The following is a 20,572-nucleotide window of genomic DNA, read 5'->3' as shown; positions in this document are numbered from 1 at the left end:
CAGAATTGGTACATGTCTGCTGAATGTGATTATGTTGCTGCCATACTGTCTCTGTCTCTTTCTTCTTGCAAGCAGACCCCTGAAGAACAATTAAAGTGTGAGGTGAGCTGGTGTGTAGAGCAGCTTGAACTTGGCCTGAGAAGACAGCAGTCCAGTCAGAAGCAAGGTGAGTAGAGTGACGGTTATCTGTAAGATTTTCCTGGAAGCCATTTCTTTTAAAAATGCTTATTTGTTTTGAAAGTTATGATATATATATTCAGTGGAGAAATTGGGTGGACCCTTTAGTCATTTAGCCCTGATTTTAAATCCCTATCTAAATTCTTTGTATTTTAGACTATGATTGGTTTAGGCAATTGTAAAACTCCTTTATCTGCATTCTTTATGGTACCATCCATATTGTTTTGGTTCTTTACCTTGCCCTTTGCTCTTTCTTGTGCATTGAGAATCACTCTGATAGCTCCAGGCTACAGTATTGTGTTCATTTTTTTATTGTTTGCATATTCTTTCATTAATTCTCCAGTAACTTACTTAATCCAGTCCATGGTCACATGGGAGCTGATACCTGTCATGCCACTCATTGGACACACGATAGTGAAACTAATCTGAGCATGGTCCCAGTTGTTCACAAGAAATGTGCACATACTCAAGCATGAAATGCACATCTGTGTGCAGTTTGAATGGTTGCCAGTTCACACAGGTCTTGTCTATGGAATGTGAGGGAAGTAGGAGAACCTGAAGAAAACCTTATGGAAACTACACAGTATCCCAGCTGAGAACTAAGTTGGAGAACCAAGCACTGTGATTCAGTGAAACAACCATGTTAAGCACTGTGTCACACTACCACCCTTGCAAAGATTAATTTGTTCATGGTAGCAGTGCCTCATCTGTGTTAAATTGTTTATAGTTAGGGTATGATATCTGCAGTTTTGGGGGTTTTTTTTCAAGTTGTTCACTTCTGTGGTCCAAGTCTTGTCTAAAAGGGGTCCTTTGTTTGATCCCTTTAGCAGTTTGCATGCACCAGTGTGTGTGTATAGGGACCAAATGCAGTAAAAACTGTTGTTGGTAAACAGTTCAGATCATTCATAACATGCAAAATAATCCTATTGTAATATCATAACATTTTCAGCTACATGTCCAAACTTTTTTTTCTGTGAATGAATATTCATCCATGAGAGCTTGGCCACATTTTTTCAGCTATGTAAGAATTGTGATAAAATGTATATACTTTTTCATTCATTGGAAAATGGCCTGCCAGCCAGCCCAAAAAATTATTCACTTAAAAAACTGTGTTTGTTTTTCAACACGGTTGTAATTCCCTTCTTTGCTGTTATGCACATCTTAGTTTAGATAGTAGTCTATTTTTCATATCAAAGACTTACGTTTCCATTAACCTCTGATGTTCATCATGTTACCCTGCTGCAGTCATCATACTTGGGTTATCCTGTCGTCAGGCGGTCCCGCAGTCAGCCCGAATTCCAAAGTCTTGGTCCGGCGTCCGTTGCTGACGCTTCTTCTCTGACGTCAGTGCGGCAGGGGTATATGAGGCATCCAACGCCATTTTCTTCAGTCTTTCTTGCCGAGCGGTGCCCAAAGCAGAAGCAGTTCGCAAGTGCCGGTCGGCCGACACCTGAGATTTTCGAATTGAATTTCAGTCCGAAGTCTTCAAAGCTAAGTACCCCGTTGGGGAACCTTTTCTTGCCTCAGTCCGATGTCAGAAAAAGTTAACAATTGCATTTCTTGTGGGAAGCAAATACCTCATAAGGACTTTCATTCCTATTGTATACCTTGCCTAGGCCCAGACCAAGACGTCACTGGTTGTCAGTTTTGTGCTAGGTTCAATAAGCGAACTATAAAGCGACGCTTTGATTTCGCACGAGACTACTTCAGTAGGAAATTTAATTACACTATGCCGTAGGAGCAACCGACTACCGGCGTGCATAAAAACGCAAAGATAAAGACAGGCAGCCTAGATCCAAGCCAGACTCCGAGGCCTCGGCTGGGCTGGTCGCCGGTTCTCTGGTTTTCAGTGAGGCGCCTACACAGTCACTGGCGCCCGCAGAATTGGAACCCCAGACCGCTTTGGATTCTCAAGCAGAGAGTACTAGGCTGACGCAGCCATTTTCTTTAGGCTCTACCGACAACATTGCAGAAGTAGAAGCCGGTGCTGCGGAAACACCTTCGGTCACAGAAGGTGTATTCAGACCGACTACTCTCACCATAAACTCTTATGCTAAGCTTAAGACTCCTCTAAAACCTGCACATCAGTCTCCAGTACAAGGCCCCATGCCTAAGGAACAGATGCTTAAAATGGCTGAAGAGTTGATTTCTTTGATCAGGGGTTCCCAGCCCCCCCCCAGACAAAAGGCCTAGACAAGATGAGGATTATGCCTCCTCTGATCAAGTGTCTATTTCTTCAGACTCCTCTGAGGAACAGGATTACTCCTTTCCCCCTTATGAAGATTCTGATGCTGAAGATTCCATTCCCTCAGCTTCTCCCCCTGAAGTCTATTCCTTTTGGGAAACCTTACATACCATGAGGAAACATTTCCACTAGGAAGGTCAGGACTACTCCGACTCAGAGAAAAGGCTCCGAGAGTTTCTTTTACTCCCCCAGCACAGACCACTTGCTATCTCTCCAGTTTTAGACATTGTGGATGATGTTTACTTAGAATCTAGTCTAAATCCAGATTCTCTGCCTCCTGCACCAGCCAAACCAGACAGATATCATAGAGTGCCTGACTCACACAAATTCCTTTACAAAAGCCCTGTTGCTGACCCAGAGACAATCTCCCAGGGTCCCAAAGGGGCTAAGGCTTCTATGGCTAAAAATCCTGTACCCTCTGAAAGGGACTCCAGAGCACTAGATAGGTGGGGTAGAAGGTTTACACCTCAGCTACTCTAGCTATGAGAGCACTAAATTGTCAATTTCACATGCTGAAATACCAGCAATTCCTAATGTCTCAATTAAAACAAAAGATGAGCACGTACCCCCAACAGTCTGAATACAAGGAAATGCAGGATCTGTTGCATGCAGCTGAACAGGTGGGCAAACATACTTTACAATGTGGATTTGATTCCTTGGAAGCTTCCTGTAGAGCAGCTGTTACTGGGTCTGTTATACGTAAGCATGCTTGGTTAAAGGAACAAACTCTGTCTGATCATGTTAAAGCAAAGTTATTAGATGTACCCTTACAGCAGGATGTCTTATTTGGGGTTAAAGCAGAAGAGGTTTTAAAGAAAATGGAGGATAAGGCAAAATCTATGCAGACGGTCAAAGATTTCTTACAGGTACAACCCCCACGCTTCAGCAGAAATTGGCCAACAAAAAATTGGTCCTTTCCAGCTTCTGACAGACCACAGAGGGGTAAATACAGACGCCCAAGGGGCAGAGGTCAAGCACAAATCCCTTACAAACCTTGCCAATGGGGCACTGCAACACAGAAGGGAGGAGAAGACAGGCCCCAAACTACTAGAAGACAAACACAATGACTTAAACCTCAAACTGCCAAGCAAAGCTCTCTTGGCAGCTCCCTTGGGAGGAAAATTAGCACTTTTTGCAGACAACTGGCGCATCATCACAAAGGACAAATGGGTCCTAGACATTATCTCACAAGGATACAGATTCCATTTCCACACCTTGCCAAGGATAAAAGGAATGCCAAACCTGCCACAAAGTCAGTGGGCAGAGGCACAAAAACAAATTACAGCTCTCATGGACATGAGAGCCATTCAACTGGTATCTACACAGGAGCAAGGCTAAGGATTTTACTCAAGGCTCTTTCTAGTCCCCAGAAAGGACAATGCATGGAGACCCATTCTGGACCTTTCAATTCTAAACACCTACTTGCAAGTACCCAAATTCAAGATGCTAACACTACAGCAGCTTCTTCCCATGTTGGGCAAGAAGACTTGGCTAGTAACGTTGGACCTCAAGGAGGCATACCTGCATGTCCCTATCAGACAAAATTGCTGAAGGTACCTCCGTTTCATTGCAGGTTCAACCCATTACCAATTCTCTGCACTGCCCTTTGGCTTATCTACTGCGCCCAGGGTCTTCACAAAATGCCTGGCACCAGTAATTGCCTACTGCAGACAAAGAGGAATTCAAATATACCCATACCTGGACGACTGCCTCATCCAAGCAGAAAGCAAGGACATTCTCTTATAACATCTGACGTTTGTAAAACACCTTCTAAGTTGCCTAGGGTACACAGTAAATGAAAAGAAATCAAAACTAGTGCCCTCACAAAATATGACATTCCTGGGTGCCAGCTTGAATACAACGGCCCAGATTGCTTATCTGATGCCAGACAAACAACTACAACCAACTCAATACTTCAAAATAATGGCAACAAAGACCCAACTCCCTGCAAGAAAAATTCTGCAGGCCTTGGGCTTCATGGCATCTTGCATACTACTAATATCATTTGCAAAACTGCATATAAGGAAATTACAATGGTACCTGAAAAGCGTATGGACTCAACACAGCCACAGCTTGGAAACAATGATACCTGTCATTCCCTGCCTTCAACAGGAGTTTCTATGCTGGTCACAGGTATGTCACCTCAACAAGGGTCAGCCTTTCACCTTACCCCCAGCCAGGCAAACTTTGACAACAGATGCATCAGACTATGCCTGGGGGGCACACATGGCAGGACAGTGCGTTCAAGGCATATGGACTACAGATCAAAGAAATCTGCACATCAATCAAAAAGAAATGCTAGCTGTACACAATGCTGTGACAGCCTTCAAGGACCTCTTGCTTCCAGGACAGCTTATAATAAGGACAGACAACACCACAGTAATGTGGTACATAAACAAGCAAGGGGGTACACACTCCTACCCTCTATGCAGGCAAGCAATGACCTTGTGGAACACAGCACTGGCTTACCAAGTTCAGTTAAAAGCACAATTCCTGCCAGGAAAAAAGAACACATTGGCAGACGACCTAAGCAGGAACATCATGGATCCCCACGAGTGGAAACTGGATCCACAGGTATTTGCAATGATAATTCAAAAATGGAGGCGCCCAGACATAGACCTGTTTGCCAACCCCCAAAACTATCAGCTATCAAAATTTTGCACAAGGACATTTCACCATCAAGCTTGGAAAGTGGACGCACTCTTTCAGTTGGAAAATGTTGACAGTATATGCCTTTCCTCCATTGCCCCTTCTCACAAAGGTGCTGCTGAAAGTCAGAATGGAGAGACCCCGCATGATACTCATTGCCCTAGACTGGCCACGCCAGCACTGGTACCCACTACTAAGGAACATGGCCCACGGCCCGCCATGGATTTTACCACAAATTCCTCATCTGCTCACACAAAAAGACAGTCAGATTCTACACAGCCAGCTCAAAACCTTAAATTTGGCTGCATGGCAAATCACCTAAGCAACCAGCCAGCTCCTCTTTCACAAGCTGTTATGGATGTCATTCTGGAGGCCAGGAGGCCCAGCACCAGGAAAGCCTACTCAGACAAATGGAAAAGATTTTGTGCCTGGAACCAAGCTAAAGGCCAAAATCCCCTTGAGCTGGACATACCTCAGATTCTACAATATTTAACTGAGGTGTTACACAAAGGACTTTCTTTTTCATCTATTAAAATCCACGCCTCAGCTATTTCAGCTCACTACAACACGGATCCTCCCTTATTTTCACATCCACTTCTAAGGCAGTAACTCAGAGCGGCCAAAAACATTAGGCCTCCCAGGAGAGCACCAACACCAACTTGGGACCTCAACTTTGTTCTGGAAAAACTTACGCTGCCACCTTTTGAGCCAGCTTTCTCAGCTGATTTAAAGTTTATATCATGGAAGACTGCCCTGCTGCTAGCAATTACTTCAGCCAGAAGAGTCTCGAGAGTTACAGGCACTAATGGCAGTAGAGCCTTTCCTCATTTTTCATCAAGACAGAGTTTCTCTACGAACTAACCCCTCCATTATGCCAAAGGTGGTATCCAGTGTGGCTCTAAATCAAACCATCCATTTGCCCACCTTCTTCCCAAATCCACAGAACAAAGGAGAAAGACTCCTACACTCTTTGGACATTCACAGGCAACTACGTTACTACTTGGGTAAAACTAAGGTTTTCAGAAAATCTGACCAGCTTTTTGTATCCTATGCTACAGCATCACAAGGAAAGGCTATCTCAAAACAGACCATTTCCAAATGGATAGGACATTGCATACATTTTTGCTACACCCATCATGGAAAACCAGTTCCTGCTAGCAAAAGGCCCCACTCCACCAGGGCAGCAGCTACATCTACAGCCTTCCTCAGGGGGGTGCCAACCAAGGATATTCTGGAAGCTGCAACTTGGAGTTCAGTACACACCTTCACCAAACACTATCACTTACCACTTTACTCTAAGACTAGAGCTGGCTTCGTCACTGCAGTTTTGCAGGGCCTTTTAGCCTCCTCTAACCCTGTTTGACTCCACCTCCCATCCTTAGCTTTGGGATTCAACCCAAGTGTGATGACTGCAGCAGGGTAACACGATGAACATAGTACAGTTTTGTACCTACCATAAATGTAGATGTTCGAGTGTACACCCTGCTGCAGTCCAGGTTACCCTCCCTCCATCCCCTCTGACCTAACTGAAACCTTTCTATACCTTAAAATCTGATACAACCTTTGTGGTGTATTTGCTTATAGCTGGACGTATGTTTTGTTTGTGCTAAACTTTTATTATTGGTACTATCTACTGACCACCTTTTGGGGGGCACCTGACATCTGGGGCAAGAAAAACTGAAGAAAATGGCGTTGGATGCCTCTTATATACCCCTGGCGCACTGACGTCAGGGAAGAAGCAACAGCAACCGACGCCGGACCAAGACTTTGGAATTCGGGCCGACTGCGGGACCGCCTGACGACAGGATAACCCAAGTGTGATGACTGCAGCAGGGTGTACACTCGAACATCTACATTTATGGTAGGTACAAAACTGTACTTTCTTCTGCAGCAAAAGTTTAATGCAAGTTTTCAAACATTTACTGACTTAAAACTTGGGCCTACTCTTCCTTTTTTCTACTTTAAGTAGTACAGAAGTAGTCAAAACACACAAAGAAATAAGTAAAACATTAAAGTAGAAAAGAAATGTTTACTCCTTTAGGACCACACCTCAACCAGACTTAGTCAGCAGATGCTTCAGACCTAGCTTAAGCATTATACCCAGAGAAATTCAAAGTACAAGGATTATGGGATGCAATTTGAAGGAAGAAGCTAACAAATATGAAAAACATGATGGCTTTGAGTCAGGCTGTGAAAGCTTTTAAATGAATATGAGCAGAGTTCGTCCTCACAGACAATCCTGCAGTCATGTGGTATATTAAAAACAGGCTGATACATGTTCTTATTATGTTTGCTGGCTAGCCATGAGTGCCTGAGAATTAGTTTTGCAGTTCCAGTGACCCTAAAGTTTGTTTACATTTCCTTTCATCAGAACATAGTAGCAGATATATGCAGCAGACTAAAGGCAGACACACAAATGGATGTAACACTGAGATGTCTTCCTTCAACTAGTGCATGGGTAGGATGTTCTAGAGATACATACATCCCTGAACAGTAGACCATTGAAAAAAGGTTGCTTGGGAGCACTATGCAAGAAGACGTGGGCAATGTATGTCTTTTCCAGCAACTTATCAGGTCTGTTCATGTATGAATTTCTTGTCACACTGTTGCTCCCCAAGATGATTTAGAAGTTAAGCTGAAGGCCAGAGATGCTTCTGATCTCCCCCTCCCCCCACCTATTGGCCCTGGCAGCAATGGTTCTCCCTCCTCATGAAAGTCATAAAAATGCCCAGTGGGACACAATATGCACTCTCTTTACTGGTTGACCTCCTAACTCAAAACAAGGGGCCCTCATGAACCCAAACTTGAAAGCAGTATTGCTCATAGCCTTGATGATGTAATCCTGTTATCCTTCAGGCATCAGTACACAGAAGATGTGCTGAATTTGTCCGTTGATATTCTCTTTTTTGTTTCTAGCTTTGTGTACTATATGGTCTGGGTTGTGCCTGAAAAGGGTCTTTGGACCAGTGCACTTACCTAGTTAACAAATGTGTAAATAAGTAAGTAAAAATAAAATCCAGCCGCTAGAAAGTTCTAGGCATCAAAATGGAAGATATTTTCTTGTTGGAACCTTGAAGGAAGTGAAGACCTTAAAACAGCTCTTGTGTCCATGTTTCACTAGTGCTTTAATGAGATCTTTGATGTAAAAATTGGTCTGTGTTTTTATTATGGTGCAATTTTATGACCAGCCTTAACCTGCCTGTCCTTGGTTAGGCTCCTGCCCATCAAAAAAATTCTGAAAGATATGTTACATATACGTCTGACATGAAAGAGAACTGCTTCTCCTTGGGATCTCAGTTATAGCCTTGAAAAACTATCCCAATCACTTTTTGAACTTGAAAATGCAATCCCTGTTGTTTCTAACTTGGAAAGCATTTCTGTTAGCAGCTATTAACAGCTACAAGTGTCAAAAGTTCATTTATTGATGTGCAAGGAACCTATCTTAGTGTTCAACAAGATTAGGGTGAGCCTGAGAGCCAAACGGTCCTTTTTCAGAATGTAAGTTGTCACCTCACAGTAAGACGTTGCCCTGTTCGATTTTCAGCTAGAGCATCTTCTGTGTGGAGACATGCATGAATGGGCGTACCTTCGTTGAAGGTTGTGTGTCAGGGCTGGCAACTCGGCATGTAAAAATCTACTGCCAATCATTAGCGGACCGGAGTTCTGCTGTGGCGACCCCTAACCAGGAAAAGCAGAAAGACACAACAAAGTGATGGGATTCACAGTCATCTACCCGTCTTATTTTCCCCTATTCTCAAAACAAGTGAGGAAGAATACTATATTTTCTGTATGTAAATGAACATATAACCAAAGTGAGCAGAAAGTCTAATAGCTGTTTTTGAAACAGAATATCTTTATATGTCTAGCACATTGTGCCGTTTTCTGCTATTCACACCAGGGTAAAACATTGACAGGCTATGTTAAATCTCATACTACTGGGGACACAGCCACAGCTGTTTCCTACCTTAAGGGATTCAACACACACGGGTCATTTTGGAAGTAGCTACTTGTGCATCTCTGCACACCTTGCTAAAACACTGCATACTGGACTTAGCTTCTAAGGCTAGAGCTGGGTGTGGTACAGCCATACTACATGGTATGCCACAAACAAGACACCATATTCCAGTCATTTAACCTTTCATTATAGAGCTCAGTCAGGAACACTGAAACAGTGATGTAAACAAGGAACATAATACAATTGTGTAATCATTTAACTATCATAGTACTAGATGTTTAAGTAGATTACCGTTGCAGTGCATTCTCCCTCCCACATCCTCCCTCATTGTTTCAGTATTAGGCATCCTAGCTGTGTGGGAGACCCTCTCCTTACTTCATCCCTTTCCTCTTTCTTCCTTCAAGACCTTTGGCATGCTGAGATCTAAGTAAGAGATGGGGAGCCCTATTTCATACCCTGCAAATAAATAAATAAATAACTCCCAAACGCTAAAGGTGGTCTGTCACAAAAACAGTCAATATTGGCGGAAAAAAGACAGAAAATCCACCCAAGGATGGCCAGTCAACGAAATCCACAAGTGTTCCAATTAAAATGTAGTCCTTTAATACGAATAAAACTTCGACTTGAAAATAAAATAAAAAATAAAAAGCTCAAAATTGTCCCTTGAAGATATCCGATAAGCACTTTCGACTGTTGTCTTCCTCAGATCGTATATCATTTCATACCTTCTCCCCTTATGTAAGGGAATGAGGCTGTCATTCCTTAATTTCAATTTGTCTCCAGTGATGGTCTGGTTCAGTGGGCAGGAATATGCTAGTGAGGCATGGATGGATGCCTTATGTTGGAATCATCCTAATGTTTCACAAGGGTGAGTTTCTGATGGGAAGGGTTATCATTTCCAGATGTCAGGCCGGATATCTTGGATGTTCTTCATCTCACATTGCTGCAGTCCTTACACTTGGGTAGTCCGCTGTCCTCGGTCGGCCCGAATATCAAAGTATAAGGCTGACGTCGGTCAAGGCGCATTTGACTGACATCAGGACGTCAGGGTACAAATGCGCATGACCAACGTCATATCCTCAGTCTTTTTTGCCGCATGGTCCGATGCAGAAGCAGTATTGCAAGTGCTGGTTGGCGTTCTGAAATTTTTCGCTGGAGTTTCAGACCGAGTCAAAGTTGGCTAAGTACCCGTTGGGGAATATTTTAGTTTTTCTTGCCTCAGTGGTTTACCGGATGTCAGAAAAAGTGAATAATTGTATTTCTTGTGGGAAACAGATACCGCATAGAGACTATCATACTTTGTGTATTCCTTGTTTAGGGCCTGAGCACGACGTTGTTGGGTGTCGCTCTTGTGCTAGATTTAATAAGCGCACTATAAAGAGGAGATTAGATTGTGCCAGGTTAGTCTTTGGGAAGCGGTGCAATTATAAAATGCCGCCGGATGCTCCGGCCCGCTTCTTCAAGAAGCGCAAGGACAAGGCAGTGAAGCCTAGGCTAGAAGAACCGTCCGTGCGGACGCCGGTTCTTTAGAGGTGTCGGTGGAGCCGGTGGTTCCACCGGAGGTTTCTTTGGGATCCCAGGGAGAGACCTTGTTATTGCAGGATGTGGCCTCTCAGGAGGCAGGCCAGGGTGATGGGGCTTCTCAGGTTACTATGCTCCCCTCCCTGCCTAGGGTGGTTAGGCCCCCTCCTTCGGTTTCCAAGGCTTCTCCTAGAGGCAGGCCAGGTTTAGCTTCAGTTGGTGTCACCCCTAGTTCTTCTGGAACTGTGCCCAAGAAGCATATGCTTAAAATGGCAGAAGATTTGATTACTCTGATTAGGGGTTCTTTGCCCCCTCCTGATAAGAGACCTAGGGTGGAGCCTGAGCTAGGGAGTTTTGAGCAGGCTTCGATGTTTCAGAGTCTTCGGCTGAAGACTTGCAGGAGTACTCTCCTTATTCTGATTCTGATGTGGATGATTCTACTCCTTCTGCTTCTCCTCCTGAGGATTTTTCTTTTCAGAAACTCTTCATTCCATGAGGGAGCATTTTAAGTGGGAAGGTCAGGACTTCTCTGATTCCAGGAAAAGGCTTAGGGAATTTTTGTTTTACCCCAGCATAGGCCTTTGGCTATACCTCCTGTTTTGGATGTAGTGGAAGATGTTTTACAGAGGCTTCTCTTAATCCTGATTCTTTGCCTCCTGCTCCTGTTAAACCGGATAGGTATTACAGGGTGCCTGAAGTTCATAAGTATCTTTTAAGAGTCCTAGGGCAGACCCAGAAACTGTTAGCCAGGGGCCTAAAGGTGTTAAGGCTTCTGTTGTCAAGAATCCGGTTCCTGCAGATAAAGAAGCCAGGGCCTTGGATAGATGGGGAAAGAAAGTTTATACTTCTTCCACTCTAGCTATGAGGGCTTTGAATTGCCAGTTTCACATGTTAAAATACCAAAACTATCTCCTTTCACAGTTGAAGTCTAAGGTTGATGCTCTGGCGGAAGGTATTGATTGTAAAGAGTTACAAGATTTAGTACATGTTTCTGAACAGGTGGGTAAGCATTCTTTGCAATGTGGTTTTGATGCTGTACAGGCCTCGTCTAGGGTGGCTGCCACTGGGTCAGTTCTTCGCAGGCACGCCTGGCTGAGGGATCAAAATTTATCTGACCATGTTAAAACAAGGATTTTAGATGCTCCTTTACAATCTGATGTGTTGTTTGGTTCTCCTGTTGAGTCTGTTTTAAAGAAAATGGAAGACAAGGCTAAGTCTATGCAGACTGTTAAAGATTTTTTGCAGGTTCAGCCTCCAAAGTTTAGTAGAAATTGGCCTGCTAAAGGGTGGACGTATCCTTCTTATGATTCCCAGTCTAGGGGTAGATCTAGACGTGGTAGGGGCAGAGCTCAGGGCTCTTTCAGGCCTAGAACAGGGAGTTCTCCTGCACAGTCTTCAGGTGAGGGCAGGGGTCAGTCCTTTCGTAAACAGACCCAATGACCTACCTTTTCAGCTGCCAGAGCCTTCTCGTCTGGCAGCACCTTTGGGAGGAAGGTTGGCACTTTTCAAAGAAAATTGGAGTTTAATTACCCAAGACAGATGGGTATTGGATATCATACACCAAGGTTACAGGTTTTATTTCCATACCTTGCCTCCTTTCAGAGGCATGCCAGACGTTCCTCCTCAACAAAGAATAGAGGCTCACAAGCAAATTTCTCTGTTACTTCAACTAGGGGCCATACAGCCGGTCCCTATGCCAGAAGTGGGCCTAGGATTTTATTCTCACCTGTTCCTAGTACCAAAGAAGGGGAACACGTGGAGGCCAATTTTGAATTTATCTATCCTCAACACTTATCTGGACATTCCCAAGTTCAAAATGTTGACGTTGCAGCAGCTTTTACCTCTACTGGGCAAAGATCATTGGATGGTTACTTTGGATCTCAAGGAGGCTTACCTTCATGTTCCTATCAGACTAAGTTGCAGGAAGTATCTGCGTTTTCGAGCTGGGACTTCTCACTATCCGTTCTCTGCATTGCCCTTTGGCTTATCTACTGCGCCCAGAGTGTTCACGAAAGTTCTGGCTCCAGTGATAGCTTTCTTCAGGCTAAAAGGAATACAGATCTATCCTTATTTGGACGACTGCCTGATTCTGGCTCAAGGAAGGGAAGAGCTTCTTCATCATTTGGAATATGTGATAGCAGTGCTAAGATGCCTGGGGTATTCTGTGAACGAAATAAAGTCCAGTCTAGTACCCTCTCAGGACATGTGCTTTCTGGGTGTAAGACTGAATACAGCATCCCAGATGGCCTTTTAACCCCGGACAAACAAAAGAGTCTTTCCCTTTACTTCCATCAACTATCTCATCAGTCCGGGCTGACTGCAAGGACAGTCCTTCAAGCCTTAGGGTTCATGGCATCTTGTATTCTGGTGCTTCCCAATGCCAAACTGCATATGAGGAAGCTGCAATGGTATCTCAAAAATGTATGGACACAGCACTGCCAGGATCTGGACACTGTCATTCAAATAATACCTTGCATTCAAAAGGAATTTTTGTGGTGGACTCAGGAATGTCACCTAAACAAGGGACTCTCTGTGACCCGGCCAGAGGCGAGTCAGATTTTAACGACAGATGCCTCAGACAAAGCTTGGGAGCTCATCTAAATGGAAAGTGGATACAAGACAAGTGGCCTGCCAGACTACAACATCTGCATATCAACCTGAAGGAGATGTTAGCAGTCCAGTTTGCATTAATAGCTTTCAAGGATTTACTTCTTCCAGGGCAGGTGTTGATTCTAACAGACAACACAACTGTCATGTGGTACATCAACAAGCAAGGGGAACGATTCTTATCCTCTATGCAGGCAAGCAATGATTTTGTGGGAGACTGCTCTCAGTTTACAGCTCAATCTTCAGGCAAGGTTTCTGCCAGGAGCACAGAACTCCTTAGCAGATGTGTTGAGCAGACAATTATGGATCCCCACGAGTGGAAACTGGATCCTCATGTATTTCAGAAATTGACAGTGTCATGGGGAACTCCAGACATAGATCTGTTCGCTTCTCCGCTAAACCATCAGCTGCCAAAGTTTTGCACAAAAAGGTTTCATCCCACAGCTTGGAAAGTGGATGCTCTTTCTTTCAATTGGAGCAATCTTCATGTGTATGCCTTTCCACCTCTGCCTCTCCTCCCAAAGGTACTTCTCAAGGTCAGACAGGACAAGCCAAGGATGATTTTAATAGCTCCAGATTGGCCTCAACAGCACTGGTACCCATTACTGAGAAGTCTGGTACGGAAGCCTCCATGGCCTTTGCCTTCGATTCCACACCTGTTGTCACAGGAGGACAGCCATTTGCTCAATGTCAAACTTCACTCTCTTCACCTCACAGCCTGGCATATTCTGTTTTGAACCATAGAGGGTCTCAACTTCCACAACAAGTTTTGAATGTGATTTTGGAAGCTAGAAGGCCTAGTACAAGGAAAGTGTACGCAGATAAATGGAAGAGATTTTTATTTTGGAGTGCAGCAAAGGATTTTGATGTTTCTGAGCCTAATTTAAGTGTGGCTCTTCAATATCTTACTGAGTTACTGGACAAAGGTTTGTCCTTCTCTTCTATTAAGGTTCATGCTGCAGCAATTTCAGCTCACTATGAATGTGACCCTCCATTGTTTTCTCATCCTTTGTTCAAGCAATTTCTTAGAGGGGCAAAGAATATAAGACCCCACGTAGAGCTCCTACTCCTGCTTGGGATCTCAATTTTGTGTTGGAGAAACTCACTCTACAACCTTTTGAGCCTGCAGCTACTTCTGAGTTGAAATATTTATCATGGAAGACTGCCTTTTGTTGGCCATTACCTCTGCAAGAAGGGTTTCTGAATTACAGGCCCTTATGGCGGTTGAGCCTTTCTTGATTTTCCATAAGGATAGGGTATCTTTGCGTACTAATCCTTCCTTTATGCCTAAGGTGGTTTCTAGTGTGGCTTTAAACCAAACTATTCATTTGCCTACTTTTTATGCAAATCCCCAAAATAAAGGGGAAAAGATTTTGCACACTTTAGATGTACACAGGCAGTTGCGATATTATTTGGACAGAACTAAAGGGTTCAGGCAGTCTCAGCAGTTGTTTGTTTCTTTTGCTTTGAGTTCTCAGGGCAAGCCTGTGTATTTCTAAGTGGATTGGGTTTTGCATTGCTTTCTGTTATTCCCATCATGGCAAGGAGATTCCAGCTGGGATTAGGCCTCATTCCACTAGGGCTACTGCCACTTGACAGCCTTTTGAGGGAGTGGCAACCAAGGATATTTTGGAGGCAGCTACTTGGAGTTCAGTGCATACTTTCTCTAGGCATTATCACCTACCACTTTACTCTAAATCCAGGGCTGGTTTTGCCACTGCTGTTTTGCAGGGCATTTTGGCAGCTCCTGCTTCCTTGTAGTTTGGCCATCCTCCCTTACCTCTGCTTTGGGATTCTACCCAAGTGTAAGGACTGCAGCAATGTGAGATGAAGAACATAGTACAGTTTTGTACCTACCATAAATGTAGATGTTCGAAGATCCACATTGCTGCAGTCCAATTTGCCCTCCCTCCTTCCCCTCTGTAGTTAGAGGTGGTTGTGTGGGTTGGGTTGTAAATATTGTGTATATTGTATATATTGTACATATAATTACTGCAAGGGTGGTTGGTTGTTTGTTTGCTGTCTTTTGGTTTTGACCTTTATTTTTAGGGTCTTCTGACATCTGGGGCAAGAAAAGACTGAGGATATGACGTCGGTCATGCGCATTTGTACCCTGACGTCCTGATGTCAGTCAAATGCGCCTTGACCGACGTCAGCCTTATACTTTGATATTCGGGCCGACCGAGGACAGCGGACTACCCAAGTGTAAGGACTGCAGCAATGTGGATCTTCGAACATCTACATTTATGGTAGGTACAAAACTGTACTTTTTCTGTGGTTGAAGCCTAGTAGTCAGGGTTTCTACAAGAGTGATCGATACCCTCAGGCACATATTCTTCATGGATACCAGGAAATCACTTTTATCTTTGTGAAAAGTGAATTTAGCAAGGATTGTTCTTGAGGCTATAATTTATCAGGTTCTCTAGATCCTATTGTTTCATCACAATGATGAGAATCCCAAAAATATCTCAAGTTCTTCCTTCTTGAGCCCTGCTTTGGCTTTTATAGTCTGTCATTCCATCTCTGCTTGTTTTTCTATTGTTTTCCTCAGATCCTCGTATGATTTAGCTAATTGCATCTATAAAGCATTCCATTTTTCTCTCTTAAATGCTGTAATAACTGGCCTCTTTTTGCAATTTGACTGTAAGTTGTACACATTTACTGGTTGAGTTGCTTAAATTTTGATTAGTGAAATCCATCCTCTCTACTTTTGTTGTAATAGATTGCAGCTGCTGACACCTTTTTCTACAGTTGTGGTATAGTTTGTTCCTATTCTGAACCTTCCTGGTTCTTTGTACTATTTTTCTTTGGGATTTTTCCATATACATGAATAATGTCCTTTGACTTCATTAAAGGTTTTCATCTGTTTGTTGTTTGGCAAGCAGGGGTGTAGCCAGAATTTCATATGTGATACTCAAACCTCATTTTGCAGCCATCACACCACCCACCTGTCAACTAAAAAATATAATCAACCTCAAAATGTTGCCCTTATACACTTTAGAAAAGGGTTCGTATTTTCAGCTGCTGCCATTTATAAGCATAAAAAAATATTTTAAGAGGCTCACTCCTGTCAGGTAAGCATGTTTTATCTATTTCTATACAAGAAATTATTTTGCACAGTTCTAAATATTCTATGCCGCTACAGCTGTAAAGCTTCCAGAAAGATGTTCTGAAAAGAAATGTACATATTTGAGCACACCTAGCTACGCCATTGCTAGCAAGGAATCCTTTTAAAGATCTCAGGCTGTTGCAACAATGATCTATTAAAACATCTACTGATGTCCTTCTATTCTCATGTTGCAGTATTCATCACAGGAGGGAGGTTGCTGCCTGCAGCACCGGATATCCGGCCAGTATACCAAAGTCTTTGGAGCAGGGGGTACATGTGATGTCCCATGTCAGAACCATAAACTAACGTAAGGTATAAAAGTGACATCTGCACGTACCCCCTTCAGAATTTTGACTCCAGAGTGAACGTTGAACTCCTGTTTGCTAGTTCGGGAAGCAGATCCTCATTTATCCAGACGACCACTGCAGACAAGTACCCCATTGGGTTTTCTTTTTATTTTTTGCCTTGTTTCTCTGACATACATGTCCATTAGAAAGGGGGAGTGTGCTTGTGGGAAACAAATTCCTCACAAGGACATGCACGATAAGTGCATTTTTTGTTTAAGTGAGGCCCATGATCATACGTCCTGCCCTACTTGCAAATCCTTTGTTCCTAAGACTCTCCTCAGCTGTCTGGCCATGTTGAAATTGTACCTAGAAAATCAAAGGCTCTGGCGTCCCGTGTTAGGCATGGAGGGCAGGGTAGGCATGTCTGATGAGCCTCCTTGGAAGAAGGCCAAGAAAATTAGGCCTGATTCCCACGCTGCACCTCAGGCATCCAGGGAGACTGTTTAGGCAGATGAAAGCCTGGGTTCTCTTCAGACCTCTGTTTCCCAACCAGGCCCGGGAACCTCTGTGGAAGCTGGGATGGTGGAAACAATGAGTACGTCCGCTAAGGTTAATCAGCCATCGGATCCTGATGGCGGAGGGGAACCTTGACTCATACAGTCAGAAGGGCCTACTCCTTCCATGCCATCCTCCCAGACGCTGGCTTCTAGCCATCATCATTAGCCCTCTACTTCCTTAAAGAGGAAACAAAAACTAAAGCATTCTGAGCAACAAGTTGTTCCTGGATGAGATTGTTTTTCCCCAAAGTCTGTTCAAGGCATTTCAGGCCTTACAGACTCAACAACTACCAGCTGCTACTCCTTCAGTGTCCCCCTTAGAGGTATCAGAGGAAGAGTATTCCTTCTCTGAGGAATCACTGACTGTTCACAGATTGATTCCCCTAAGGACTTTATCACTCCTGAAGAAGAGGATCCTATCACCCTTGAGTCTCCAGGAGAAGAATTCACCTTTGGAGACACTATCTCCCTCATGAGGGAACATTTCAAGTGGCAGGCCTCAGATGTCTCTAACACTAAGAAGAGGTACTTTGACGTACTACAAATGGAACAGCCATCCCCTTGTACTGTACCTCCCTTGCTTCCAGCCTTCTAAGATGCCTTCATGGCTGCTTCACAGGCCCCAGACTCCCAACCCCCTGCATCAAAACGTCCAGACTGATTCTACAAAGTGCCTCAGGACACTCAATTCCTATTTAAAAATCCACCTGCAGACCCAGCAGTTATTGCAGCTTCAACAGATAAATCTTCTAAACAATTGCCCTCTGCTGCCCTTTACCCTTCTGATAAAGACAGCAAATTCATGGGCAGACTGGTGAAAAAAGTTTGTACCTGTTCCACCCTTGCTATCAGAGCTCTGTTACCAAACCCATATGTTAGGTCTGTCCTGGATGCCCTCTCCAAAGCCTCTCCTCTCCTCTCTGAGGTTCCAGAGTCACCAATCAAAACTCAACTACACACACTACTTTCCACAGCATCTCAGGTGACTAGGCACTCCATTAAGTGCAGCTGTGATGCTGTGGAACCTTCCTCAAAATCAGCTGCCTCAGGATCAGTGCTAAGGAGATATTTCTGGGTGAGACTTCATCCCCTACCTATGGATATGCAAACTAAACTGCTTGAAGCACCCGTGGATAATAAAGCTCTCTTTGGACAAGCTTCAGCAGAACTCCTTAAATCCCTTCAAAAAAGGGCAAGAATTACAAAATCTGAAGCATTAACTTGTGTCTCCTATCCCCAGATATCACAGAAATTATCCACAAAGAACTTCCTTTGTCAGGAGACAGTCCTCCCACTCTACACCACCTCAGGCAAAGGGACATAGGCAAACTAGAAAAAGCTCTACTACTAGATTACCTTCCACTCCCTCTTCCACCCCCTTTCAGAGTCAGTCTGACCAAGCCAGACCACCTCCACTGTGACTTACAACCTCTAAATTCCAACACTCCCCTCTCCCTTCATCTCACCCTTTCCCTACTCTCTTGGCAGAAAATCACTTCAGAAAATTGGGTCCTCTCCATCATTCAGAGTGGGTACTTCATGATTTGGTGGACATTGCCCCCTTTCCAGGGGATTCCTCAACCACCATCAAACCAAATTCATCTTTTCCCCACCATCATTCAACAATCGCTCTCTCAGGGCACCATACAGAATGTCCCTACTTCTCAAAGAAACAGAGGTTGTTATTCCAGAATGTTTCTGGTACCAAGAAAAGAGGATCCTTGGAGACCAATTCTGGATTTATCTGTTACTTTCAGAATGCTCAGTTTATCCCTGCTCCTACCACTTATACCAACCCAAGCCTTCATGGCATCTCCGTATTTGAAGGACGCCTACCTCCACATTCCATTGCACCCAGACTACAGGAAATTCCTACGCTTTGCAGTAGGATGTTCATCATGTTTCACTGTTGCAGTCATCACATTTGGGTTATCTGCTTGCAGTAGCCCTCAGTCGACCTGATTAATAAAGTCTTAGGTCCTGCGTCGGTTGCTCTCTCTCCTTCTGTGATGTCAGGTCATTAGGGGTATAAAACATGCAGTCGACGCCATTACATCCGTCTTTCCTGCCGTGCGGTGCCCGAAGCAGAAGCAGTTTGCAAGTGCCGGTCGGCCAATTCCTGAAATTTTTGTTCAAGTTTCAGAACCGAAGTCTTCAACTAAAAGCTAAATACCCCATTGGGGAAACTTTTTCTTGCTCTAAACCGATGTCAGTAAAAGTAAATAATTGCATTACTTGTGGAAAGCAAATACCTCATAAAGATTTTCATTTGTACTGTATTTCTTGCCTAGGCCCTGACCACAACGTACCTCTCTGTCGGATTTGTGCCTTATTTAAACCACGAACTATCCATCTTCGGTATATTTACGCTTCTAAATATTTTGTTGCTTGGTTCAATTATCCCGATATGTCTTCGGTAAGCCATCCAACTACAGACATTCTGAAAAAATGCAAAGGTAAAGACAGAGACTGGCCACCGAGATCCAAGGCTGCCGATGACACTTCTCCTAAGCCAGTCACCAGTACTCATTGAGGTGATTTCGCAGTCCCTCATACCCGCTACTTCAATTTCGCAGGCCTCTACTGAGACCCATTTGGAGTCTGGTATGCCACGCGATGCTTCACCTGTGAAACCTGCAGATGTCTCTGCCTTGGATGGGTCTGGAGCTGCTGTGCAGGCACCGGCTTCTGAGGGTGTATTCAGGCCTACTGACTTGCGTATTAAACCGATGCCGTCTTCTTCTTCAAGGCCTAAAACTGAAACATGCCTAGAAAACGGACGCCCAGACCGCATGGCCAGGCCTCTATGCCTAAAAAACAAATAAGAATGGCTGAAGACCTTATTACATCAGGGGAAGCCAGCCTTCCCCCTCTAAGGTCTGTCTGAAGAAGTTTGTAAATTTTCTACATTCGAAAGCGCTTACAATTAAATTATCCCAGTCGGGTGAATGTCTATTGCCTGTTTGTTTTTTAGGTTTATTGTTTTTGTTTCTGTTGTGAATTCAGCTGAACAAGTTGGAAAACATACTTTGCAGTGCGGTTTTGATTCACTAGAGGCATCTTGCAGGGCTGCTGTAACTGGGTCTGTACTTAGAAGGCATGCTTGGCTTAAGGTGCAATCCTTGCCAGTTCATGTTAAAGCGAAATTACTGGATGCTCCCTTAAACCAGGACTGCCTGTTTGGCAACAAGGCAGAAGAAGTTCTTAAAAAGATGGAGGAAAAAGCTAAATCTATGCAAACTGTTAAAGATTTTTTTACAAGTACAACCTCCAAGGTTTAGTAGGCATTGGCCTTTGAAAAATTGGTCCTTTCCTGCCTCTTCCAGACCTTCTCAGTCCAAACCCAGATCCAGCAGAGCTCCCAGGCTTCAGTCCCAGGGTACACACAGGACTAAGCAGTGGGGGGGCCACCACTTCCAAATCTGGGAGTAATAAAACTCTCCCGTATGTTAAACTGCCTCAATT

At 44.0% G+C, this 20,572-nt stretch overlaps 1 protein-coding gene across 5 annotated transcripts in view; it reads left to right on the top strand.

Moving 5' to 3' along the window:
• LOC122816488 (UPF0488 protein C8orf33 homolog) overlaps nucleotides 1–20,572 on the top strand; it is a 483,857-nt gene that overhangs the window by 206,348 nt on the left and 256,937 nt on the right. For 4 of the 5 annotated variants that reach the window (XM_044089317.1, XM_044089314.1, XM_044089319.1 and 1 more), the window contains one exon: nucleotides 73–166. In XM_044089317.1, coding sequence (XP_043945252.1) covers nucleotides 73–166 — 94 coding nt within the window. The remainder of the gene's footprint in view (nucleotides 1–72; nucleotides 167–20,572) is intronic. The other variant, XM_044089315.1, reaches the window with a different exon arrangement.

Source organism: Protopterus annectens, chromosome 12.part0 (assembly GCF_019279795.1).
Source record: "Protopterus annectens isolate FY-2018-M chromosome 12.part0, PAN1.0, whole genome shotgun sequence".
Taxonomy (NCBI): Eukaryota; Metazoa; Chordata; order Ceratodontiformes; family Protopteridae; genus Protopterus; species Protopterus annectens.
This window is presented reverse-complemented; position numbering and strand designations above follow the sequence as displayed.